General features: G+C 37.0%; 1 protein-coding gene across 6 annotated transcripts in view; it reads left to right on the top strand.

The window, feature by feature from the left end:
- LOC102957998 (calcium-binding mitochondrial carrier protein SCaMC-1-like) overlaps nucleotides 1-15,048 on the top strand; it is a 50,313-nt gene extending 35,265 nt beyond the window's left edge. For 3 of the 6 annotated variants that reach the window (XM_042996533.1, XM_007090057.2, XM_042996534.1), the window contains 5 exons: nucleotides 610-762; nucleotides 6,947-7,054; nucleotides 10,007-10,174; nucleotides 12,466-12,616; nucleotides 13,826-14,128. In XM_042996533.1, coding sequence (XP_042852467.1) covers nucleotides 610-762; nucleotides 6,947-7,054; nucleotides 10,007-10,174; nucleotides 12,466-12,616; nucleotides 13,826-14,004 — 759 coding nt within the window. In that variant the 3' untranslated portion in view covers nucleotides 14,005-14,128. Of the gene's footprint in view, nucleotides 1-609; nucleotides 763-6,946; nucleotides 7,055-10,006; nucleotides 10,175-12,465; nucleotides 12,617-13,825; nucleotides 14,129-14,628 lie in introns of those variants that run through there. The other 3 variants (XM_042996531.1, XM_042996532.1, XM_042996535.1) reach the window with 3 other exon arrangements.
- Nucleotides 15,049-20,582: the final 5,534 nt, after the last annotated feature.

Below are 20,582 nucleotides of genomic sequence, written 5' to 3'. Positions count from 1 at the left end.
TTTCTCTGTGTCTCTTCACATTGTCTTCCCTCTCTACATATTTCTGTGTTCAAATTTCCTCATTTTATAAGGATACTAATCATATTAGATTTTAGAGCCCACTTTAAGACCTTACTTTAATTTTATTATCTGTATAAAGACCCTGTCTTCAAATAAGGTCACATTCTGAGGTAATAGGCATTAGGACTTCAACATATAAATTTTAGGGGGACGCAGTTCATCCCACAATACCTTGCTACCCAGAAGTATCCACTTTTGAAAGTTTGACATATTCTCATCCATTCCTTTTTCAGTGCATATTTCAGTGTACTTTTTAATAATCTTGTGATATATTAACAGCAACACATTTTGTGTGTGTAAAAATTTTCTGGTAAGTCATTCCTGTTTTCTTTAAGTTCTTCTTTTCTTTGATATATGAGATTAAAGTATGTATTTGGTAAAACAAAAGAATTAATATATCAATTTTATATGTCTCCAAACAAAAATGAAAATGGTGTTGAATATCATAGATATTTATATTTATATATCATTATTTTATTAGCAATAATAACATCATTGTCATATTACCAACAAAATAAATTAAAAAATAAATTTCCTGTTCATTTCTAGGTTCATAGTTTAAAGTCAAGGAGACTGAGATTGATTGGTGGGTTTGAGCAGATGGTAAAAGAAGGAGGAATTCATTCTCTTTGGCGGGGGAATGGTGTAAATGTTTTTAAAATTGCACCTGAGACAACACTCAAGATTGGGGCCTATGAACAGGTAAAATGTTACTTCTTGTGGAATTTTATGATAAAGATCAGGTTTTAAATTTAATTAAAAAATTTAAACTTTCATGAGAGAGAAAACTGGAATGTGCACAAGCAGTAGATATCATTGTGTAAATGATACTTTGAAGATATTGTGGGTTTGGTTCTGGATCACTGCAATAAAGGGAGTCAAATATGTTTTTGGTTTCCCAGTGCATATGAAAGTTATGTGGTCTATTTAGTGTGCAATAGCATTGTATCTAAAACAAAAATCAAAAAAAACAAAAAAAAAACCAACTATGTATTTACTCTAAGTAAAAGTACTTTATAAGCATCATCTGAACTTTTAGTGAGTTCTAATCTTTTTGCAAATGGAAGGTCTTGCTTTCATGGGTATGGTTGCTAACTGATTAGGGTGGTGGTTGCTGAAGGTTGGGGTGGCTGTGGCAATTTCTTGAAATAAGACAGCAATGAAGTTTGCCCCATTGATGAACTCTTCTTTTCATAAACATTTTCTATGTAGCATGTGATGCTGTTTATTAGCATTTTACCCACAGTAGAACTTTTTTCGAAATTAGAGTCAATCCTGTCAAACTTGCCACTGTTTTATCAACTAACTTTATATAATAATCTAAATCCTTTGTTGTCATTTTACCAGACTTCACAGCATCTTCACCAGGAGTAGATTCCATTGCAAGGAAACACTTTTTTTGTTCTTCTATCAGAAGAAACTTTATCTGTGAAAGTTTTATAATGAAATTACAGCAGTTCAGTCCCATCTTCAGGCTCCACTTCTGATTCTAGTTTTCTTGCTGTTTCCATCACATCTGCAGTTACTTCCTCCACTGAAGTCTGGAGCCCCTTCTTCCAAACTCTTATTAATTGATTAATTGATATTTTGACCTCTTCCCATGAATCATGAAAATTCTTAATGACATCTAGAAAGGTGAATCCTTTCCCGAAGGTTTTCTGTTTACCTTCTGTAGATCTGTCAGAGGAATCTATGGCAGCTATAGTCCCCTGCTGTCAACCCTGAGACAGTCATCTTTGGGTCTTTCAACAAGGACTCCCTTCTTCTCTTAGAAACATAGTCTACTGGTAGGTTCTCCAGGCATGATAAAATTCATTGTAATATTTCTACCTTCCTGAGTCTGCTGACCCCTTCCTCAACAATCTGTCAAGACTTTAACATCTCTATCTCATTTGCTGCCAGCTGTAGTTGTGTCCAAGCTTTAAAGAGCAGTCCCAGTAGCATATTCCAACCGGCTTTAGGAGTTCTGTGTCATGAGAGAGTGTTCCACATCAGTAAAGTCTTCTCTATCCAGCATTACATCCCACCTCTCATATCCCCCCGGTCAGTACTCTTGTGATCCACTCTCACACCATTCCCTTGGTTCCTTCCAGCCCATAGTAGCCAGGTCTTTGGTCTGTCTGAGGACTGATCCTATATAAGTTATTGGTTGAGAGGCAGTAAGAGGCAGTCATAGGTGGGACAGATTGTGGGAAAAGCAAACATCCTCTTGTTAGGTATCTGCCTTTTTGAGGCCTTTACATTGCCTCTGGACAAAGAGGAGAAGCTCTGCTCTAGGATTAGGAAGGAGGCAACTTTTTGCCAAATTGGAGGGTGCTAGAGACTACATTTTCTAGGCATATACATCCAAATGTCCCCATCCCATGTGTCAGGGTCTTACTCCTCCCCAGCGAGGGTCTTCACTTTACCATAGGAGACCTTTTGAGACTCTACATGGTTTCCTTAGTAACTGTTACCTTTACATTTATATCCTGGGCCTGATTTGTAGTTATCCATGAGGCTCTCTTTAAATGCTTATATGAAGGCCTTACGGTGTTCATAATATGATTTAAGGTGATAATCAGCTGATCTAACCTTGACATTATCTGCCTTCAAAGTATCTAAGACATGGGGTGCCTGGGTGGCTCAGTCGGTTAAGCGTCCAACTTCAGCTCAGGTCATGATCTCATGGTTTGTGGGTTTGAGCACCGTATCAGGCTCTGTGTTGGATTCTGTGTCGCCCTCTCTCTCTGCCCCTCTCACACTCGCACTCTGTCTCTGTCTCTCTCTTAAAAATAAATAATTTAAAAAAAAAGGATCTAAGACATGATGAATCACTAAACTCTACACCTGAAAATAATACCACACTATATGTTAGCTAACTTGAATTTAAATAAAATCTTGGCAGGAAAAAGAAAATAAGAAAAAACAAACAAAAACCCCAAAAAACAAAGTTTCTAAGACAGTGAATTAGAGCCAGCCACCTCTACAATCTTGTAATTTTCCCCGTGCTGTTCAAGTATTAGGGCAACTGCATAATATAATGCTTTGCTGCCTATGAATATCTCATCCCAACCCACCATGACTATGAATCTTAGTAATTGTAATGCCATAGCTTACCGTAGATTATCATCATCCCATTTACCAACCAAGATCCCATAATTGTCCAGTAACTGGTGAGTGATCCACTCTCTATGTCTACTTTCTAGGACCACTTTTCAAAGAACCAGCTTTTGATTTTATTAATTTTCTCTATTGATTTCCTATTTTCAATTTCATTGCTTTCTGTTCTAATTCTTATTACATATTTTCTTCTGCTTACTTTGGATTTAATTTTCTCTTCTTTTTCTAGTTTTCTAAGGTGGAAACTTAGATTATTGATTTTTAGGTCTTTGTTCTTTTTTAATATATGTATTTAATGCTATAAATTTCCCTCTAAGTACTGCTTCCAACTCCTTTTGATAAATTGTGTTTTTATTTTCATTTGGTTCAAAATACTTTAAAATTCCTCCTGAGGTTTCCTTTTCGGCTTGTGTGTTATTTAGAAGTGTGTTTTTAAATCTCCACATATTTTGGTAAATTTGGTAGATATTTTAAAAATAGTTTTTCTGTTACTGATTTCTAACTTTATTCCACTGTGGTCTCGGAGCAGCCATTGTATGCTTTCCATTCTTTAAACTTTTTGTTTTTAATGTTTATTTAGTTTTGAGAGAGAGAGACAGAGAGAGACAGATCTCAGGTGGGAGAGGGAGACATAGAATCCGAAGCAGGCTCCAGGCTCTGAACTGTCAGCACAGAGACCCATGGGGGCTTGAACTCAGAAGCTGTGAGATCATGACCTAAGCTGAAGTTGGACGCTTAACCGGATGCTTAACCAACTGAGCCATCCAGGCATCCCCATTCTTTTAAATTTGTTAAGGTGTGTGTGATGGCCCAGAATGTGGTCTTTATTGGTGAATGTTCCATGTGAGCTTGAGAAAAATGTGTACTCTGCTATTCTTGGATGAAACAATCTGGATGTCAGTTATATACAGTTGATTGATGGTGGTGTTGAGTTCAGTTATGTCATTACTGATTTTTTTTTTTTTTTTTTGCTGGATCTGCCCATTTCTAATAAAGGATATTGAAATCTCCAGCTATGATAGTGGATTCATCTACTACTCTTTGCACTTCAATTAGTTTTGGCCTCATGTAGTTTGATGCTCTGTTGTAAGGCACATACGTGTTAAAGATTGTTTTGTCTTCTTAGATAATTAACCCCTTTATTATTATGTAATGCCCTTCTTTATCCCTGGTAACTTTCCTTGGTCTGAAGTCTGGTCTGTCTGAAATTAATATAGTTACCCCACTTTCTTTTGGTTGGTGTCAGCATGGTATATTTTTCTCCATTCACATTTAATTTGTATGTGTCTTTATATTTAAAGTGGATTTCTTATAGATAACATATAGTTGGGTCTTGTTTTTTTGATCTACTCTGACAATTTCTGGCTTTCAATTGGTGCATAGGGCCACTTTTGAAGTAATACCAACTGTTTTAATTTGGGTTCCCCCGCTCCCCTCAAACAGAGTCTGGGTACAGCTAGCTTATTTGTGAAGAAGCAGGGACAGTGAGACATGGAAGGAAGAAAAGCCAATATAAGGGTACATAAATGAGGTTTCAGCTACAGGAAGTAGGGGCTTGATTCTGAGGGAACTTCTAGGAAGTATACAGAATGGTTCTCAGAATTATCTGCCTGAAAGAAGAGAGCTGAGCTATTTATCTGCCAGTTTATATCCCATACTATATGAGGATTGCTCTTATGACTTTAACTTCCCCAGACTTCTGGGCTGGACAGTCTCCTACAGCTTCAGAGAAGGCCCTGAGGCAGCAAAACAGAGAGATGAAAGGCTTTTGTTTTTGATGGTGTTCTGTCAGTGAAGTGAGTCTGTGAGTCTGTACAGAACTGTCCAAATGTGATGCAGAGCTCTGGAAGTGTCTGCCACGGCCAGGTGTCTGCCTGCTTACATTTGGGGGCCTGAGAATTGCTTTAGAGATCAATGGAACATAGGGTCTTGTAGGCTTTGCTGTGGGTTTTCTAGTATACAATTGTTTCAGAAGTTTCTTAGACTTCTTCTTTGTTTGTTTCCAGTCAATACCACATAGCATAACCACATCCAAAAATCTCTTCTCTGATATTTTATTTTCTAGCTCCTGTGCTTAGTCATTCCCCTTCTCTCTCATTTTTATAGTAGGCTATGTTGATGTGAACTGAAACAATAAACTGAAATCAAATGACAGAGCCCCTAATATGATTTTTTTCAGATAGGCAAGTGCTTTAGGACAATCTTATTTCCTTCTGTTGGGGTACAGAAGCAGGTGGCCTTTCCAACTTGGAAACCCACCATTCTTGAATACAAAGCCAGGCTCAGAAAACTCCCATAGCAGAGCTCCGTTCCCTTCCATTTCTGCTTGCAAACTGGCTTTGGAGAGCAGAAAAGCAGAGAGATACATTACCTCATATCTTATAGATTGTGCCAAAAGCAGCAAGGAACATGCAACACTGACCAATATTCTGAGATTTTACAATCAGTTTTCCTAGAACTTCAGGCTCAAAAAGCACACCATCTGCCTCCCACATTATCACAGCAGACGCTTTATCAAGCATTTCCACAAAGCATTAGAAAGATCCTCATCTGCTTAGACTGTAATATCTGTGTCCTAACAATAAAGCCAGTGCCACATATTTTAGGTTTTAGTTATGGTAGTACCCTACATCTAGTGACCAATTTCCGTTCTTGTTGGGGTTCATTCTAAGCTGTTTTAACAAACAGATTCCAAAACACAACAACTTAAATGAGATAGAGGCAAGTGGTCCATAGCTAACAGCACATCTCTGCCATCTTCAGTGCCTAGCTTCAGAGGTTGCTTCCGTCTTTGCCATTCCTGAGGTGGAGGAAAGAGGTGTCCAGGACAGGCAACTTGAAGAAGATGTCAGAGTTTGCACACTCAGCTTCTCCTCATATCTCTTTGGCTAAAATTAGCCACTTAGCCACACAACCTAATTGCAAGAAAGAAGAGGGAAATGTAGTTGGCAACTGAGTCAGCTGTGCTACTAAAAGGAAGAAGAAGGTGGTGGGTGCTAGGTGCTGGGAACATGTAGCAGTCTCTGCCTTCACTGAATCAATCACACTTTCTGATGGGGAGTTACTGATTTGAGAACCAGAGTTAGTTGAATTATATTGATGATAGACCTCTAGGAAAAGCAAACAGGAAGACATCTTACCTAACAGGTGACAAGATAATCAGTTTGCTAAGGCTGTCTTGGATCCTAAATGAGTTTAGTTTCAGTCTCCATGAAACTTGACTTACTTTACTTCCTGCGAAGCCTGACCTTTACGCTATTGTTTTCCTTATTTCCACATGTGTTATTGCAATAACCTCCCTGCTGTTTAAGCTAACCAGAGTAAACCATTGTTCCTTGTAACAAAAGGAGCCTCTCACAATAAGTTACTGTTCTTGATTATCCAGTAACCAAGCAATATTAAGTACCTTGCATATCTAAGACATGGGGCTAAAAAGAGATAACAGATGCAATTTCTGTCCCTTTTTGTCATTTGCATGCCCTTTATGAAATAGTACATTCATTAATATGCTTATGTGATTTAATGTTGCTAACTCATTCTGTGGGGAAGAAAAAGGAAAAAGGAGGCCAAATAGAAGTCTTACTTATTATTTTAGACAACTAATTGCGTAAAAATTAAAATCAAGTATTTCTCTAGATGCTAATGTTAGGTGTCTGGAATACTTTTTCAAATAATTTTATATTACTAATTAACATTATAAACTTAGAAACAATATATGGATATATATATATATATATATTCCATTTCAGTAATATTATATATTTCAATGCTTTTATTTATACAGTATAAAAAATGGCTTAGTTTTGATGATGCTAAAGTAGGAATTACTGAGAGATTTGTATCTGGCTCATTGGCTGGTGCAACTGCCCAGACCTGTATTTACCCCATGGAGGTATGTATTATTATAAAACTGTAAGTAAAGTAATGTTTTCAGTGCAAATTATAACTTTTTAAAGTAAATGAATCCCAGATCAGGATTTTGTACAATAAACAGCTTTCTAGCTACAGGATTTAAATCTCACACTAGTGAGTGTTAGTCGGACCTAGTAAATGTTTTCTTTTGTTTATTTAGGATCAAGGTAGTGTTGTAGACCTATCAAGAAGATACATACATGTATCAAGAAGAAAAAAATTTCATTGATTGCTTGCTTGATTGATAGAATCAATCATTAATCATGTCAAATTTGTATTGCATAGTCACTAAGTTTAAGGCATTTTTTTAGATCCAGAGATAAGCCAGAGAGGCATTTTGGTCAGTCTATAAGAGGAGATAAAAATGTGCATCAATAATCATGATTTGGTCATTTGGTCAGTCTAGAAGAGGAGATAAAAATGTACATCAATAACAATGATCCATAATAGAAAATTTGAATTCTAGAAGAGAGATCAATATGAAGTACTATGGAAATTTAGCGGGGGAGAAATGATTTCCAGTTAGTGATTTCATGAAAGACATAAATAGAATATGTGAGTTTGGCTTAAATTTTGGACATTTAGAGATAATGAGGAAGAGCATTTTAGGTGGAAATAATGACTTAAAGGAATGGAGGCAAAGGAGCAGATTTTTAGGTTTGGACTGGACACTGGATAATACCATGGATAATGGGTTGGAGGCAGATCAGAAAGGCTCTTGAATGCAATGTAAGAAATATAATTTTAATTTCTTAAAAAATAAGAAGCCATTTAAGACTTTGGAAGCTGAAATATAATCTTGGTAAAGTTTTCTAGAGTGAGGGAAACGTGAGATGACGATAAACAAGATACTGCCATCATTTGGGGAGTGATGGTAAAGACTTGGAGTATGACATTGACTGGAGGAAACTGAGTCCTTTTAGAGTTGTCACAAGAACCGACAGTGCAAGATGTGGCAGGAAGGAGAGAGGGAAAGGAAGAAGGTGAAGCTCTGTCCGGGTTCTGTGCTTAAGTGTTTAGGAGAGTTACATCTGAGTTACACCTCTAATGGAGTTTGAGAGTGGTAGAAGTGGCCCAGGTGGTGAGAGATGATGAGTTCAGGTTTGCACATATTTGAGTTTTTGTTGGACAACCAGGTTATGATTTTCAGCGGGCAGTTGCAAATGTGATACCGAGACTTGAGAGATTTCAAGTCTTGATGTGTCATCTGCAAAGAAGTGCTAGTTAAAACCATGAGATTACTTAGAAAAAAGTAGTGTGTGGTGCTTTTTTCTTTTCTTTACTTTTTTTTTACACTGAGAAGAAAACTTTGGAGAAGACCTTAATTTAGGGAGTGAGTGGGGAAAAAAACCTACCAGTGAAGCAGACAGAAAAGATTTACTTGGGTAAGAAAGGAGAGTTCACTGCCCTGGAGAGGGCAGAGAGTTTTAAGAATGGGATTATCCAAAGTGTGCCTCCTTCAGAGAACTTCTTCAAGCAAAGCCTTCTAACTCATGGCTCAGAGGCAGCTCCAACAAGATAACACAATTTGCCCAATCAAGAAAAAGTTTATGCTGTTTTTTGTCTTGGCTGTTTTGGAGAGCCATTTCTCTAAGTATATATGGAGCTCCTTATATTAAATTAATGGAATTTGGGGCGCCTGGGTGGCGCAGTCGGTTAAGCGTCCGACTTCAGCCAGGTCACGATCTCGCGGTCCGTGAGTTCGAGCCCCGCGTCAGGCTCTGGGCTGATGGCTCGGAGCCTGGAGCCTGTTTCCGATTCTGTGTCTCCCTCTATCTCTGCCCCTCCCCCGTTCATGCTTTGTCTCTCTCTGTCCCAAAAATAAATAAAAAAACGTTGGAAAAAAAAATTAAAAAAAAAATTAATGGAATTTAAGAAAACAGAAATGTTCTATAAGGAGAACTGCATAGGAATGTTGATCACAGACAGACTACTGAAGCCTACTATTGCCCCTATAGCTCCTGTTATGTTATTACTTTATGGGCACAAAATGAGCCTGTCATATCTAATAATTATAGTTAATACACTTCACTGTTACAAGAGTTCTTAGAGTATATATTTTAAATATACACACAAAAAATTTTTTTCCATATTGGTTCTTCACTTTAACATGACCATTTACTTTTGTTAAACTTGGAATTTGTCTACAGTTGCTTTATTTTGAAGCAATAATGTTACCTCAAATGAGTTTGTTTTAGAATATGTTACCTTACAGCACATTAAAGAAGTTTGGACAGATGTTATCCATCAAAACCACAGTGATTAATTGTATTTTCCTATTTAAATGATTTTTAAAAACTCTGTACTGTGTCAACTGTTTATAATTAAAAGTCAGTTAGAGAGGGAGTGGCTGGGTTGCTCAGTCCATTAAGCATCTGACTCTATTTCAGATTTGGTCATGATCTCATGGTTTGTGAGATCTCATGGTTTGTGATCTCATGGTTTGTGAGGTTTCTGAGCAGACGGTGTGGACAGCATGGAACCTACTTGGGATTCTCTCTCACTCTCCCTCTCTCTGCCCTTCCTGCCTCTCTTAAGTAAATAAATAAATATTTAAAAAAAATAGCTGGGGCACCTGGGTGGCTCATTTGGTTAAACATCCAACTCTTGGTTTTGGCTCAGGTCATGATCTCATGACTCATGAGTTCAAACCCTGTATGGGGCTCTGTGCAGATAAGCACAGAGCCTGCTTGGGATTCTGTCTCCCTGTCTCTCTGCACCTCCCCCACTTATGCACTCTCTCTGTCTCTCTGTATCAAAAATAAATAAACATTAAAAAAATAGTCAATTAGGGAGAGGTTAAAATCATTATTTAAAATTGCTTTCTTTTTGTATTTCTATGATAGTAAAAATTGTAATATAATACAATTTATTGAATTTCTAGATGAGTTGAGTGAATATAATATATTTTTATAATATTATTCACATTTAGGTTCTAAAGACCAGAATGATTCTTGGTGAAACTGGACAGTATTCTGGGGTTATTGATTGTGGCAAGAAGCTTCTGAAACAAGAAGGTGTGAGAACCTTTTTCAAAGGTTATATTCCTAACTTTCTAGGTATTCTACCTTATGCAGGCATAGATTTGGCTGTTTATGAGGTGAATTTATTCTCATTACTATGACATTATGTGTTAGATTTGAAAATTTGGTATAATAATAGTCTTCATTCTAAAAATCAGATTATAAATGACTTTACATGGAATAGCTTCTGATAGAAGTTTGGTTGAATTGAATGCTTTTATTTGGCTTGCTTTTCATTTTATATATTAGTTGTCTTGTATTCTAATAATAACTTTTTGTTTGGTATTTCTTTGTTAATTTGGTTTCAGTGATAATAATTATAGACCTAAATGCTGATAAAATATTGGTTCTCAACTCTAGATGCATATCAGAATCACCTCTTTAAAAAATAAGATTCTTGGGCTACATCTAAGATCTTCTGATTTAACTATTCTGGGGGGAGGCCTAGGGTTTAGGTTTTTTACTCTCTAGAAGAATCTGATGTAAAATTGAGAAAGCTGAGATGTTACTGCCCCATTATGAAAATGAGAATCGAGGGAAGGAGTAATAGGGGGCTCCAGGGGGGGCAGCGGGGGGGGGGGGGGGGCAGACAGCATGGAGACAGGCCAAATATCCTAATAGTGTAGTGCTTGCTGATCAGGTAGGGTTCCAGGTTATTCCCCTTCCAACCAATCATTTCATTTTTATGACCACACATGTGTTTTAGATAGACTCTCTTAACAATATATACCATTTGGTCTTAAGAACCAGGTGAGAGTAAGTGACTAGCAGAACTTCAATTCATTCTCAGTGCAGGAAGGACAGCTCTGTAGCCATGGGTCCAGTGGTATTTTTGGCAGGTGGTACCACCATCATACAAAAGATAGCCAATTTTGTTTAGCAATTAAAAAAATGTACATACCTTTTATAGAAGCTTAAAGTATTGAATACGATAGCATGTATTTCTTTTCTTCTTTGTTGTCTTGCGTCTTATTAAAATGCCTTTATTGCTCCTGTTTATGTTGGGCTCCCTCCATTCTTTTATTTTTATAGTTCAATATCTTTTGTTTTCTTGCCAGATTGACATTGCATATTTCTCTTTTTATTGTTGCATGACTAATAAATGCACTGAGTAAAGACATTTTGAAATGTATTTTTGTCAGAAGCATCAAATTATACATTTCATAATAGTTGCCTCAGTATAATGGTAAAGCTGTATCCTTTAATAAATGAACAGTTCTAAAAGCACTTAGTGATATTTAAAACCCACTGTTTTTAGGGGCACCTGTGTGGCTCAGTCAGTTGAGCGTCCGACTTCAGCTCAGGTCATGATCTCACAGCTTGTGAGTTCAAGCCCTGCGTCAGCCTCTGAGCTGACAGCTCAGAGCCTGGAGCCTGCTTCAGATTCTGTGCCTTCCTCTCTGCCCCAACCCACTCACATTCTGTCTCCGTCTCTCTCAAAAATAAATAAACATTAAAAAAAAATAAAGTAAAACCCACCATTTTAAAATAACTTTTATTCAAGGAAAAGCAAATTTGGAAAAATGAATCTTTCTTAAAAGTTCAGAAAATGTGGTTTTGTTAGCCTAGAGTGGATTATGCAGTCTTCTCTACATTATTCTGTTAATCCCTCTGAGAATCTTCAGAATTTTGCTTGGGTCTTTGAATGTCAGTACAAACCAAAGCAATTAGACAAAACAAAACAAACAAAATAAGCAAAACACATGCAGAGAGACACAGAACATAGGAAAACTCAAACTGAGGTTGTGTGAATACATTTATTTGAAAACATCAGTATGCCCTGTCCATGATAGGACAGTAGGGATAGCCTCCTCTATACAAGGAGTAGGAACGATCTTTTGTAAAGACTTTGGAAAGAACAGTTACTAAAACCAAGTGATTAAGGTTGCCTCTCATTTATCAGCGTTGTGACTTGATAACTTAGTTTCTCTGAATTAGTTCTTCATTTATACAATTTATAAAATGGAGATGACAGTATTGACTTGTCAAGTTTCTGAAGGGTTTAAGTGAAAATGCTCAGTGTAATTCTCAAATCAAGAAGCCACTCAAGGGGCTCCTGGGTGGCTCCGTTGTTTAAGCGTCTAACTCTTGATTTCAGCTCAGGTCATGACCTCATGTTTTGTGAGTTTTACCCCTGCATGGGACTCTATGCTGATAGTTTGGAGCCTGCTTGGGATTCTCTCTCTCTCACTCTCTTTCTTCCCCTCTCACACATGATCTCTCTCTATCTCAAAATAAATAAATGAACTTAAACATTATAGAAGAGAAGCTACCCAGTATGTTTATTGAAATTGAGCAAGCAGCACACTTTTTTCTACTTAGTCTTGCATAATGGTTAAAGGATATTTACTACTCTCTTCTCTGTCAGCTTTTGAAGAATTATTGGCTAGAACATTATGCAACAAATTCTGTAGACCCTGGGATAATAATTTTGCTGGGATGTAGTGCACTGTCTCACACTTGTGGTCAAATAGCCAGCTTCCCTCTGAACCTTGTCAGAACTCGCATGCAAGTTCAAGGTGAGTTTTTTTTTTTTTAATGGAGTAATAAGTTAAAAAGTGATTTAAGATAACTTTAATGAGGTAATAATAAAAACTAAGTTAAAAACAGTTTTAAAAAATGAGGTTGTTTTAAATGAGTAGAAATTAAAATGCCTTTATTGCTCCTGTTTATTGTTTCTGATTTCAAAAGCAGAAAAACTGAAGAATTGATAAATCAAAAGCAGACTCTGATTTTTAAGGCACATGTCTTGAATTTATTCTTTTATTGTAGAGACTTTGTCAATTTTAGATTTTATTTATTCTCCAAAGTTCTGTTTGGGACTTCCCACATTTCTTTTAGTTACCGGTGATCTCCTTAAGGAGTTTGTAATTAGGAAGTACCGTGTCTAACAATAGAAAACATTTTTTTCTTCAAATTAAGTCAACAGTTACTCAATGCAAACATGCAATTTTCCCCTAGTTCTGCTATCATTGTTTTATTCTGCATCAGGAACTTAATACATTTGTGGAATTGCATTTACATTATAATCCCCTTAGCAAGGAGAGATTGGGTGGAAGGGAGGTTGTCTGGTTTTTTCCTCTCAAGTGAAATGTTAGCAATTTAGATTTTAAGAAAATACCTTTATCACTTTACAAAAAGAAAAAGAAACCTTATCTAATTCTATTTTTATATTCCTCAGTAAATTATTTAAGGAGTCATGTGGCAAGTGATATTCTTTTACATTTGTTTTCTCCTCTTGTTGGTAAGATTTTCAGATTTAATTTAGATTGCAATCCAGGTGGGGAATCTCTTTATCCATCCAATCACCCATCCATTGCCCTATCAAACTGTGTCATACCCAATTCCAAATGCTTTGTTGAGGTCCCTTATGAAAGACATTCAAGTGCTGCCCAAAAGAATTTTCTGCAGTGATAGAAATATTTTATCTCTGTGTTGTCCAGTATGAAAGCCACTAGTCAGGCACTTGAAATATTGCTAATGCAACTAAGAAACTGGATTTTTAGTTTTAATTAATTTTAATTAATTTAAGTTTAAATAGACACACGTTTCTGGGGTCTACTGTACTGGATAGCACAAGACTATTCTAGAGGTAGGGAGAGAGTTATATTTTAGCTTGTGTAAATTCTAGAGTAATTTTAGCTTCTGTAAATTCTCATTAATCATTGGACTATCTTAATGTATAAAGACTAAATATTGAATTACACTGATTTTTTTTCGATTTATAGCACTGGAGGAAAAAGGAACAACAACTTCTATGATTCACCTCATTCAAGAGATACATAACAATGAAGGAAAAAAGGGATTTTTCAGGGGTCTCACCCCAAACATCATAAAGGTGCTTCCTGCAGTAATCATCAGCTGTGCAGCTTATGAAAAAGTGACACAACATATGGGATTAATTTAAAAGTGAAATGTCAAATTATTGTCATAACCAAAATCACTTAATTGTACGATAATACCTGGGTGGTAAAGAGAAATCTGTCCTTTTCTAAAAGGAAACATATACCAAATAATTGTTAAAACATTTTTTTATTATAAAATCTATAAATTAAATAATCATTTTGGTAAAGTTCTTTAATAACTTAAAATCCTCAATATCCACAGAAATCTATTTGTGTTTTCTACTACTCTCCATTGAATCCTAACTTTAAACTTGTTTTTATTGGGTTTAGGTATACATACCATGGTATTTGGTTTTAACATTTATATGTTTATATGTTCTACATTTGGTAGAAGCTTGTGTTAACCTTTTTCTATTTAAACAATTGTTTGCAAATCTGAACTTGAAAATATTTTATACACTTTAACAAAAATCACTGCATTTAGAATTAATGTTGCAGCAAATGATCATGGTTTATTTCTCTTTTTTAAGCCAAAATGGAACATTGGTTTCCTAATTCCTTCATAGTTCCTTCTATCAGATGGTAGATGGAATAATAATAACACAACAACATATTTCTTACTTCTCCAGCTATTTTATTTGTAAATACAAACACTCTTCATTCATTTTTATTCTTGATATTTTCAGCTGTTATAAGGAGGTCAGTATTGAGAACCGGTTGCCATTGGACAAATTTTCTTTTTACCTTCTGGTTGAAAAACATTTGAGAGGAAGAATTTTAAAGATTGGATCCATTATTTCATACTTGTTGAAGCAATTCTTATTTTAGCTTATGAGTTGATTGAGTCAACCCTGGAAAATCCTGAATACTTCTCCTTGCTTTTATGGAACAACGAATCCTGTTCCCTGCTGAAACTGAATGAGAGTGTGGCAAGGGGCCGGTTGGCCACAACAAGCTTCGAATGAAGAACTGCCTCACTAGAATGACTGATCCAGGCTTGGAGACCTGGCCTTGCTGATTCCAAAATTTGACTTTATTAATTTCATCAAGGTGATCAGTTCCTTGGTGATAGATTAATTAAAATTACTCACGAGATCTAGAGGTATCACAATGCAAAAGTATCAGTGTGTAGTGGACTTTATACTTTCCACTGACCAGAATACTTTCATCCCTTCTCCTGGGCACAGTCTCCTGGTATCAGGGTACCTGGGAAACCAAATAAATCATGAGAAGATTGATGTAGAATGAGAACAAAGAGAGGACTGTTTTACTCAGACCTATCCCAGTTAAGGTGGGAAGAGGTAGGAGCTTGTGAACAAGGAAGAGTGGTTGAGGAGTGGGAGAGAGGAGAGGCTTATGAAACTTTAGCTAACTAAAACCACAGATCACCAGAGGGGAGGAAGGCAAATCTCATCTGAAGTCCAGGAGGGTGTGTGAACAGCAAGTAATGGTGATAATTGTGTAGATAGACTTTTACAAAGCATTCCAAATCGATGAGATAGCTTGAGTGGTAACGTGGAAATGGTGGTGGGGTTGTGGGAGAGGGTTTGTGGAGCATTAGGGAAATCACAAGTAGCCTGGTCATTTGGAAATGTGTGGTGAATAGGAAGATACAGTGAAATATAAGGCTACTGCTATAGGTTGGTGACGGGTCATGGAGAGCTTTGAATTATATGTGATGCTGACATGCTCTGGTACAGGAAGGCAACTTTGACAACAGAAGAAACCATTGAAAGAGGAGATAATAGAGCCAGTGAGACCAATTAGGATTTTTCCCATAGCCATAATTATTAAATGCTGGCTTCTGAGTAAGCTTTTCTTTAGAATAGGTATACAAGTCAAAGTACAATTTATTTTATCAAGTTCCTGCTATGTGCCAGGAATTATTTCAGGACACTTTTAAAGGTTCTCTTAATTCTAACAGGAAGTTGAGATTATTTTTTAAAATTTTTATTCAATTTATGTAAATAGAACACAACAGTTCATCCCTTTCTCCCACCCCCATACCCTGCCTCTTGCAACCCCCAATCTATTTTCTGTATCTGTAAGCTTATGTGTGTTTTAAATTCCACACATAAGAGAGATCATACAGTATTGGTCTTTGTCTTACTTATTACACTTAGCATAATGCCCTCGAGGTCCATCAGTGTTGTCACAGCCAGATTTCATTCTCTTTTACAGCTGAATAATACTCCATTATATATATACCACAATTTTTTTATCCATTCATGCACTGATTGTTGTTTCCATACACTTAGGTTGTTTCCACATCTTGAATATTGTAAATAAGGCTGCAATAAGCATGGGGAGTATATATCTTTTTGAATTAGTGTTTTTGTTTTATTTGGATAAATAGCCAGAAGTGGAATTGCTAAATTATATGGCAGTTCTACTTTTAATTTTTTGAGGAACTTTCCATAGAGGTTACACCAATTTACAGTCTCACTAACAGTGCATAATAGTTCCCTTTTCTCCAAACCTCAGCAAAACTTGCTATCTCTTATCTTTTTGATACTAGCCATTCTGACAGGTGTGAGGTGGTATCTCATTGTGGTTTTGATTTACATTTCCCTGATGATTAATGATGTTGAGCATCTTTCACATACTTGTTGGGCATCTGCATGTCTTCTTTGGAAAAATGTCTATTCAGATCTTCTGCCCCTTTTTTAATTGGACTTTTTTTATTCTGTTGAGTTGTATGACCTCTTTATATGTTTTGGATATTAGTCCATTATCAGATACATGGTTTACAATTATTTTTTCACATTACGTAAGTTGTCTTTTCTTTTTGTTGATGATTTCCTTTGCTGTGCAGAAACTTAAAAAATTTTTTAAAGTTTTTATTTAAATTCCAGTTAGTTGGGGCGCCTGGGTGGCGCAGTCGGTTAAGCGTCCGACTTCAGCCAGGTCACGATCTCGCGGTCCGTGAGTTCGAGCCCCGCGTCAGGCTCTGGGCTGATGGCTCGGAGCCTGGAGCCTGTTTCCGATTCTGTGTCTCCCTCTATCTCTGCCCCTCCCCCGATCATGCTCTGTCTCTCTCTGTCCCCAAAATAAATAAAAAACGTTGAAAAAAATTAAAAAAAAAATTCCAGTTAGTTAACATACAGTTTAATACTAGTTTCGATGTACAATTTATTTTATTTTATTTATTTATTTTCTTTTTTTCAAATTTTTATTTAAATTCTAGTTAATATACAGTGCAATATTGGTGTCAGGAGAATAATTCAGTGATTCATCACTTAGGTACAATACCTAGTGCTCATCATAACAAGTGCCCTCCTTAATACCCACCACCCCTCTAGCCCATCTCCAACCCACCTGCCTCCATCAACCCTCATCTATATTTAAGAGTCTCATGGTTTGCTTCCCTCTTTCCCCCCCTCTACCATATCAGGTGTACAATTTAGTGATTCAGCACTTATAGGCAACACCTGGTCCTCATCACAAGTGCATTCCTTAATCCCCATCACCTATTTCACCCATCCCCCTACCTATCTCCCCTCTGGTAACCATCAGTTTGTTCTCTGTAGTTAAGAGTCTGTTTCTTGGTTTGTCTCTTCCCTCTCTCTCTCTCTTCTTCCCCTTTACTCAGTTCTTTTGTTTCTTAAATTCCACATATGAGTGAAATCATATGGTATTTGTCTTTCTCTGACTTTGTTCACTTACCGTAATACTCTCCATCTCCATCTGTATTGTTGCAAATGGCAGGATTCTATCATTGTTTACAGCTGAGTAATATTTCATTGTGTACATATACCCACATCTTCTTTATCCATTCATCAATCAGTGGACACTTGGGCTATTTCCATTGGCTACTTAGATAATGCTGCTATAAACACCAGGGTGCATGTATCCCTTTGAATTAGTATTTTTGTATTCTTTGGGTAAATACCTGGTAGTGCTACTGCTGGATCATAGGGTAGTTCTGTTTTTAAGTTTTTGAGGAACCTCTATACTGGTTTTCACAGTGGCTACACCTGTTTGCGTTTCCACCAACAGTGCAAGAAAGTCCCCCTTTCTCCTTATCCCCATCAACACCTTGTATTGTTGTTTCTTGTGTTACTGATTTTAGTCATTCTGACAGGTGTGAAGTGATATCTTATTGTAGTTTTGATTTGCGTTTCCCTGATGATGATTAATGTTGAGCATCTTTTCACGTATCTGTGTAGAAACTTTTGGTTTGATATAATCTTACTTGTTTGTTTTCGCTTTTGTTGGTTTTGCTTTTGGTGTCAGATTTAAAAAAATAATTGCCAAGACCTGTGTCAGGGAGCTTACTGCTTCTGTTTTATGGTTTCTGGTCTTACATTCAAGTCTTTAATACAGTTTGAGTTAATTTTTATGTATGGTGTAAGGTAATGGTCCAGTTTCACTCTTTGGAATGTAGCTGTCTAGTTTTGCCAACACTATTTATTTATTTATTTTTTTAAATTTTAATGTTGTTTATTTATTCTTGAGAGACAGAGAGAAACAGAACGAGCGGGGGAGGGGCAGAGAGAGACAGAGACACAGGATCTGAAGCAGGCTCCAGGCTCTAAGCTGTCAGCACAGAGCCTGATGTGGGGCTCGAACCCATGAACTGTGAGATCATGACCTGAACTGAAATCAGATACTTAACCAACTGAGCTACTCAGGCACCCCTCCAACACCATTTATTGAAGAGACTGTCCTTTCCCTGTTGTATATTGTTGGCTCCTGTGTTGTACGTTAATTGACCATATATGCATGGATTTATTTCTGGGCTGTCTAATCTGTTTCGTTATATGTCTGTTTCTATGCCAAATACCACAGTGCTTTAATTATAAAAGCTTTGTAATATAGTTTGAAATCAGGGAGTGTGATGCCTCTAACTTTGTTCTTCTTTCTCAAGATTGCTTTGGCTATTTGGAGTTAGAAGGTTGAGATTTTCCCAATTTCCAAATGAGGAAATTAAGTTTATAGAGAGAAGTGCCTTGAACAGATCTAACACTTTCCTCTCTCAGTAAAGATTGTGCTCATCCCTGACCTTCAGGGCCTCCATTCTACATTAAGGCCTACCTTCAGCCAGATCCTTGGAGAAGTCATGGATATTTTGTAAAATATCTTAAAGTGATAATTTAGCTCTGTGTCCTTGGGGTATAGCCTCTCAATTTTCTGAGATTGGATCTAAGCCTGCTCTTAGGTACTGAGATGTCTGAATGGTAACTTTTATTTAGAAGTGGTTATCATAATGTTACTTGAACATTGAAACTTGGGAGTTGGAGTTAATCTTGAAGAAACACCAGAGATCCTGTCTTAATGCCATAGGAGAAATAACTGGACAATATTATAAGATCTGTGGTGTCAGAAGTTCAATTTAACACCAAGGCACCCTCTGCGTAGTTTTTCAGATACCGTTAGAGCTTAAAGATCACACCCTTTGTGGGTTACCTTGCAGAACTGTGATACAAACTAGTGAAATTCATGGTCTCCAGAGGGTTAGTAGCATGTTACACCATATAACTAAGATTTTTGGATAGGTTAGAGTGGGTTATAGAAAACACTTAGTATGATGAATTAAAGATAAAGAAGGACCATAGCAGAAGTGATGATCTGGAGACACTTGGGATAAGTGCCTATTGAATTTTTGACCCCAATAAATCTCTGGACTTCACACAGAAAGGTAAAGGACTCTCCAGAAATCACAGAGGCCTTTCAGAAATTTAGTTGGCAGTCCACTGCAGCAAAACAGTAAGCCCTCAGATCTCCAGAGGCCTCTTGTAGAGCACTCATTTCTCTAGCTGCATGCAAACCCTGTGTTCCTGAGGGCAGTGCAGAACTTCTGGATATTCTGTTGCCCAGACTGCATATTCAAAAACCAGTTTATTAATCTATTCGCTTTGGAGAGAGCAGTTGAGAAAATCCCAGCATGTTAATCATAGCATTCTGAAGGCTGGTTTTAATCCTTGCAAAAACCAACAAGCATCTGTGGGTTCTCAGGGTTCATAATATTTCAGGAAACAGACTATTTCTATTCCTCTCATTTCTAGATTAGTGTATAATTTTCTCAATGATCAATTTTCAGATAGTAATTAATCTGTTGCAGGTGTGTAGAAAAAATCTTGAATAAAGCACTTTAATTGTAGAGGGAACTAATGAATCCACTAATCAGTGCACACTTCTTTACCTCCATTTTTCATATAGGAATGGGTATCCTTAAGGATGATCATGGTGGACTGATAGAAATGGAGTAGTGAACTTTCCCTGAAGCTGTTCTTAGAGTGTCCATCTCTGCCATGTTCTAATCCCACCTTACATGTTGTCAAGTGATCATTGGCCTTGTATGAGTGGTCTCACTGTGCCCCAGAACAAAAGGAGTCCAGACTGGCAGAATGACTAGCAGAACAACTAAAATATTTTCCCCAATAACACCAGGCTCCCACCAGGGCTCACATTCGGTTTATAGTTCAACATGTATGTGCCAGGTACTATGCTAAGCCAGGTGTCTAAAGAGCAACAGAAGTCTTAGCATTTACACAATAGTTCTCTAAGCTGACAGCTATCCACCATGTACCACCATGGGAGTGGTGCAACATGAGGGAGTAGTCTGCCTATGTAGCTCCCCTCTGCTCTGGCAGCTGGGAAGAGACCAGTCCTGTGCTTCAGCTAACTACCTGAGACC

This window comes from Panthera tigris, chromosome C1 (genome assembly GCF_018350195.1).
Source record: "Panthera tigris isolate Pti1 chromosome C1, P.tigris_Pti1_mat1.1, whole genome shotgun sequence".
NCBI lineage: Eukaryota > Metazoa > Chordata > Mammalia > Carnivora > Felidae > Panthera > Panthera tigris.
This window is presented reverse-complemented; position numbering and strand designations above follow the sequence as displayed.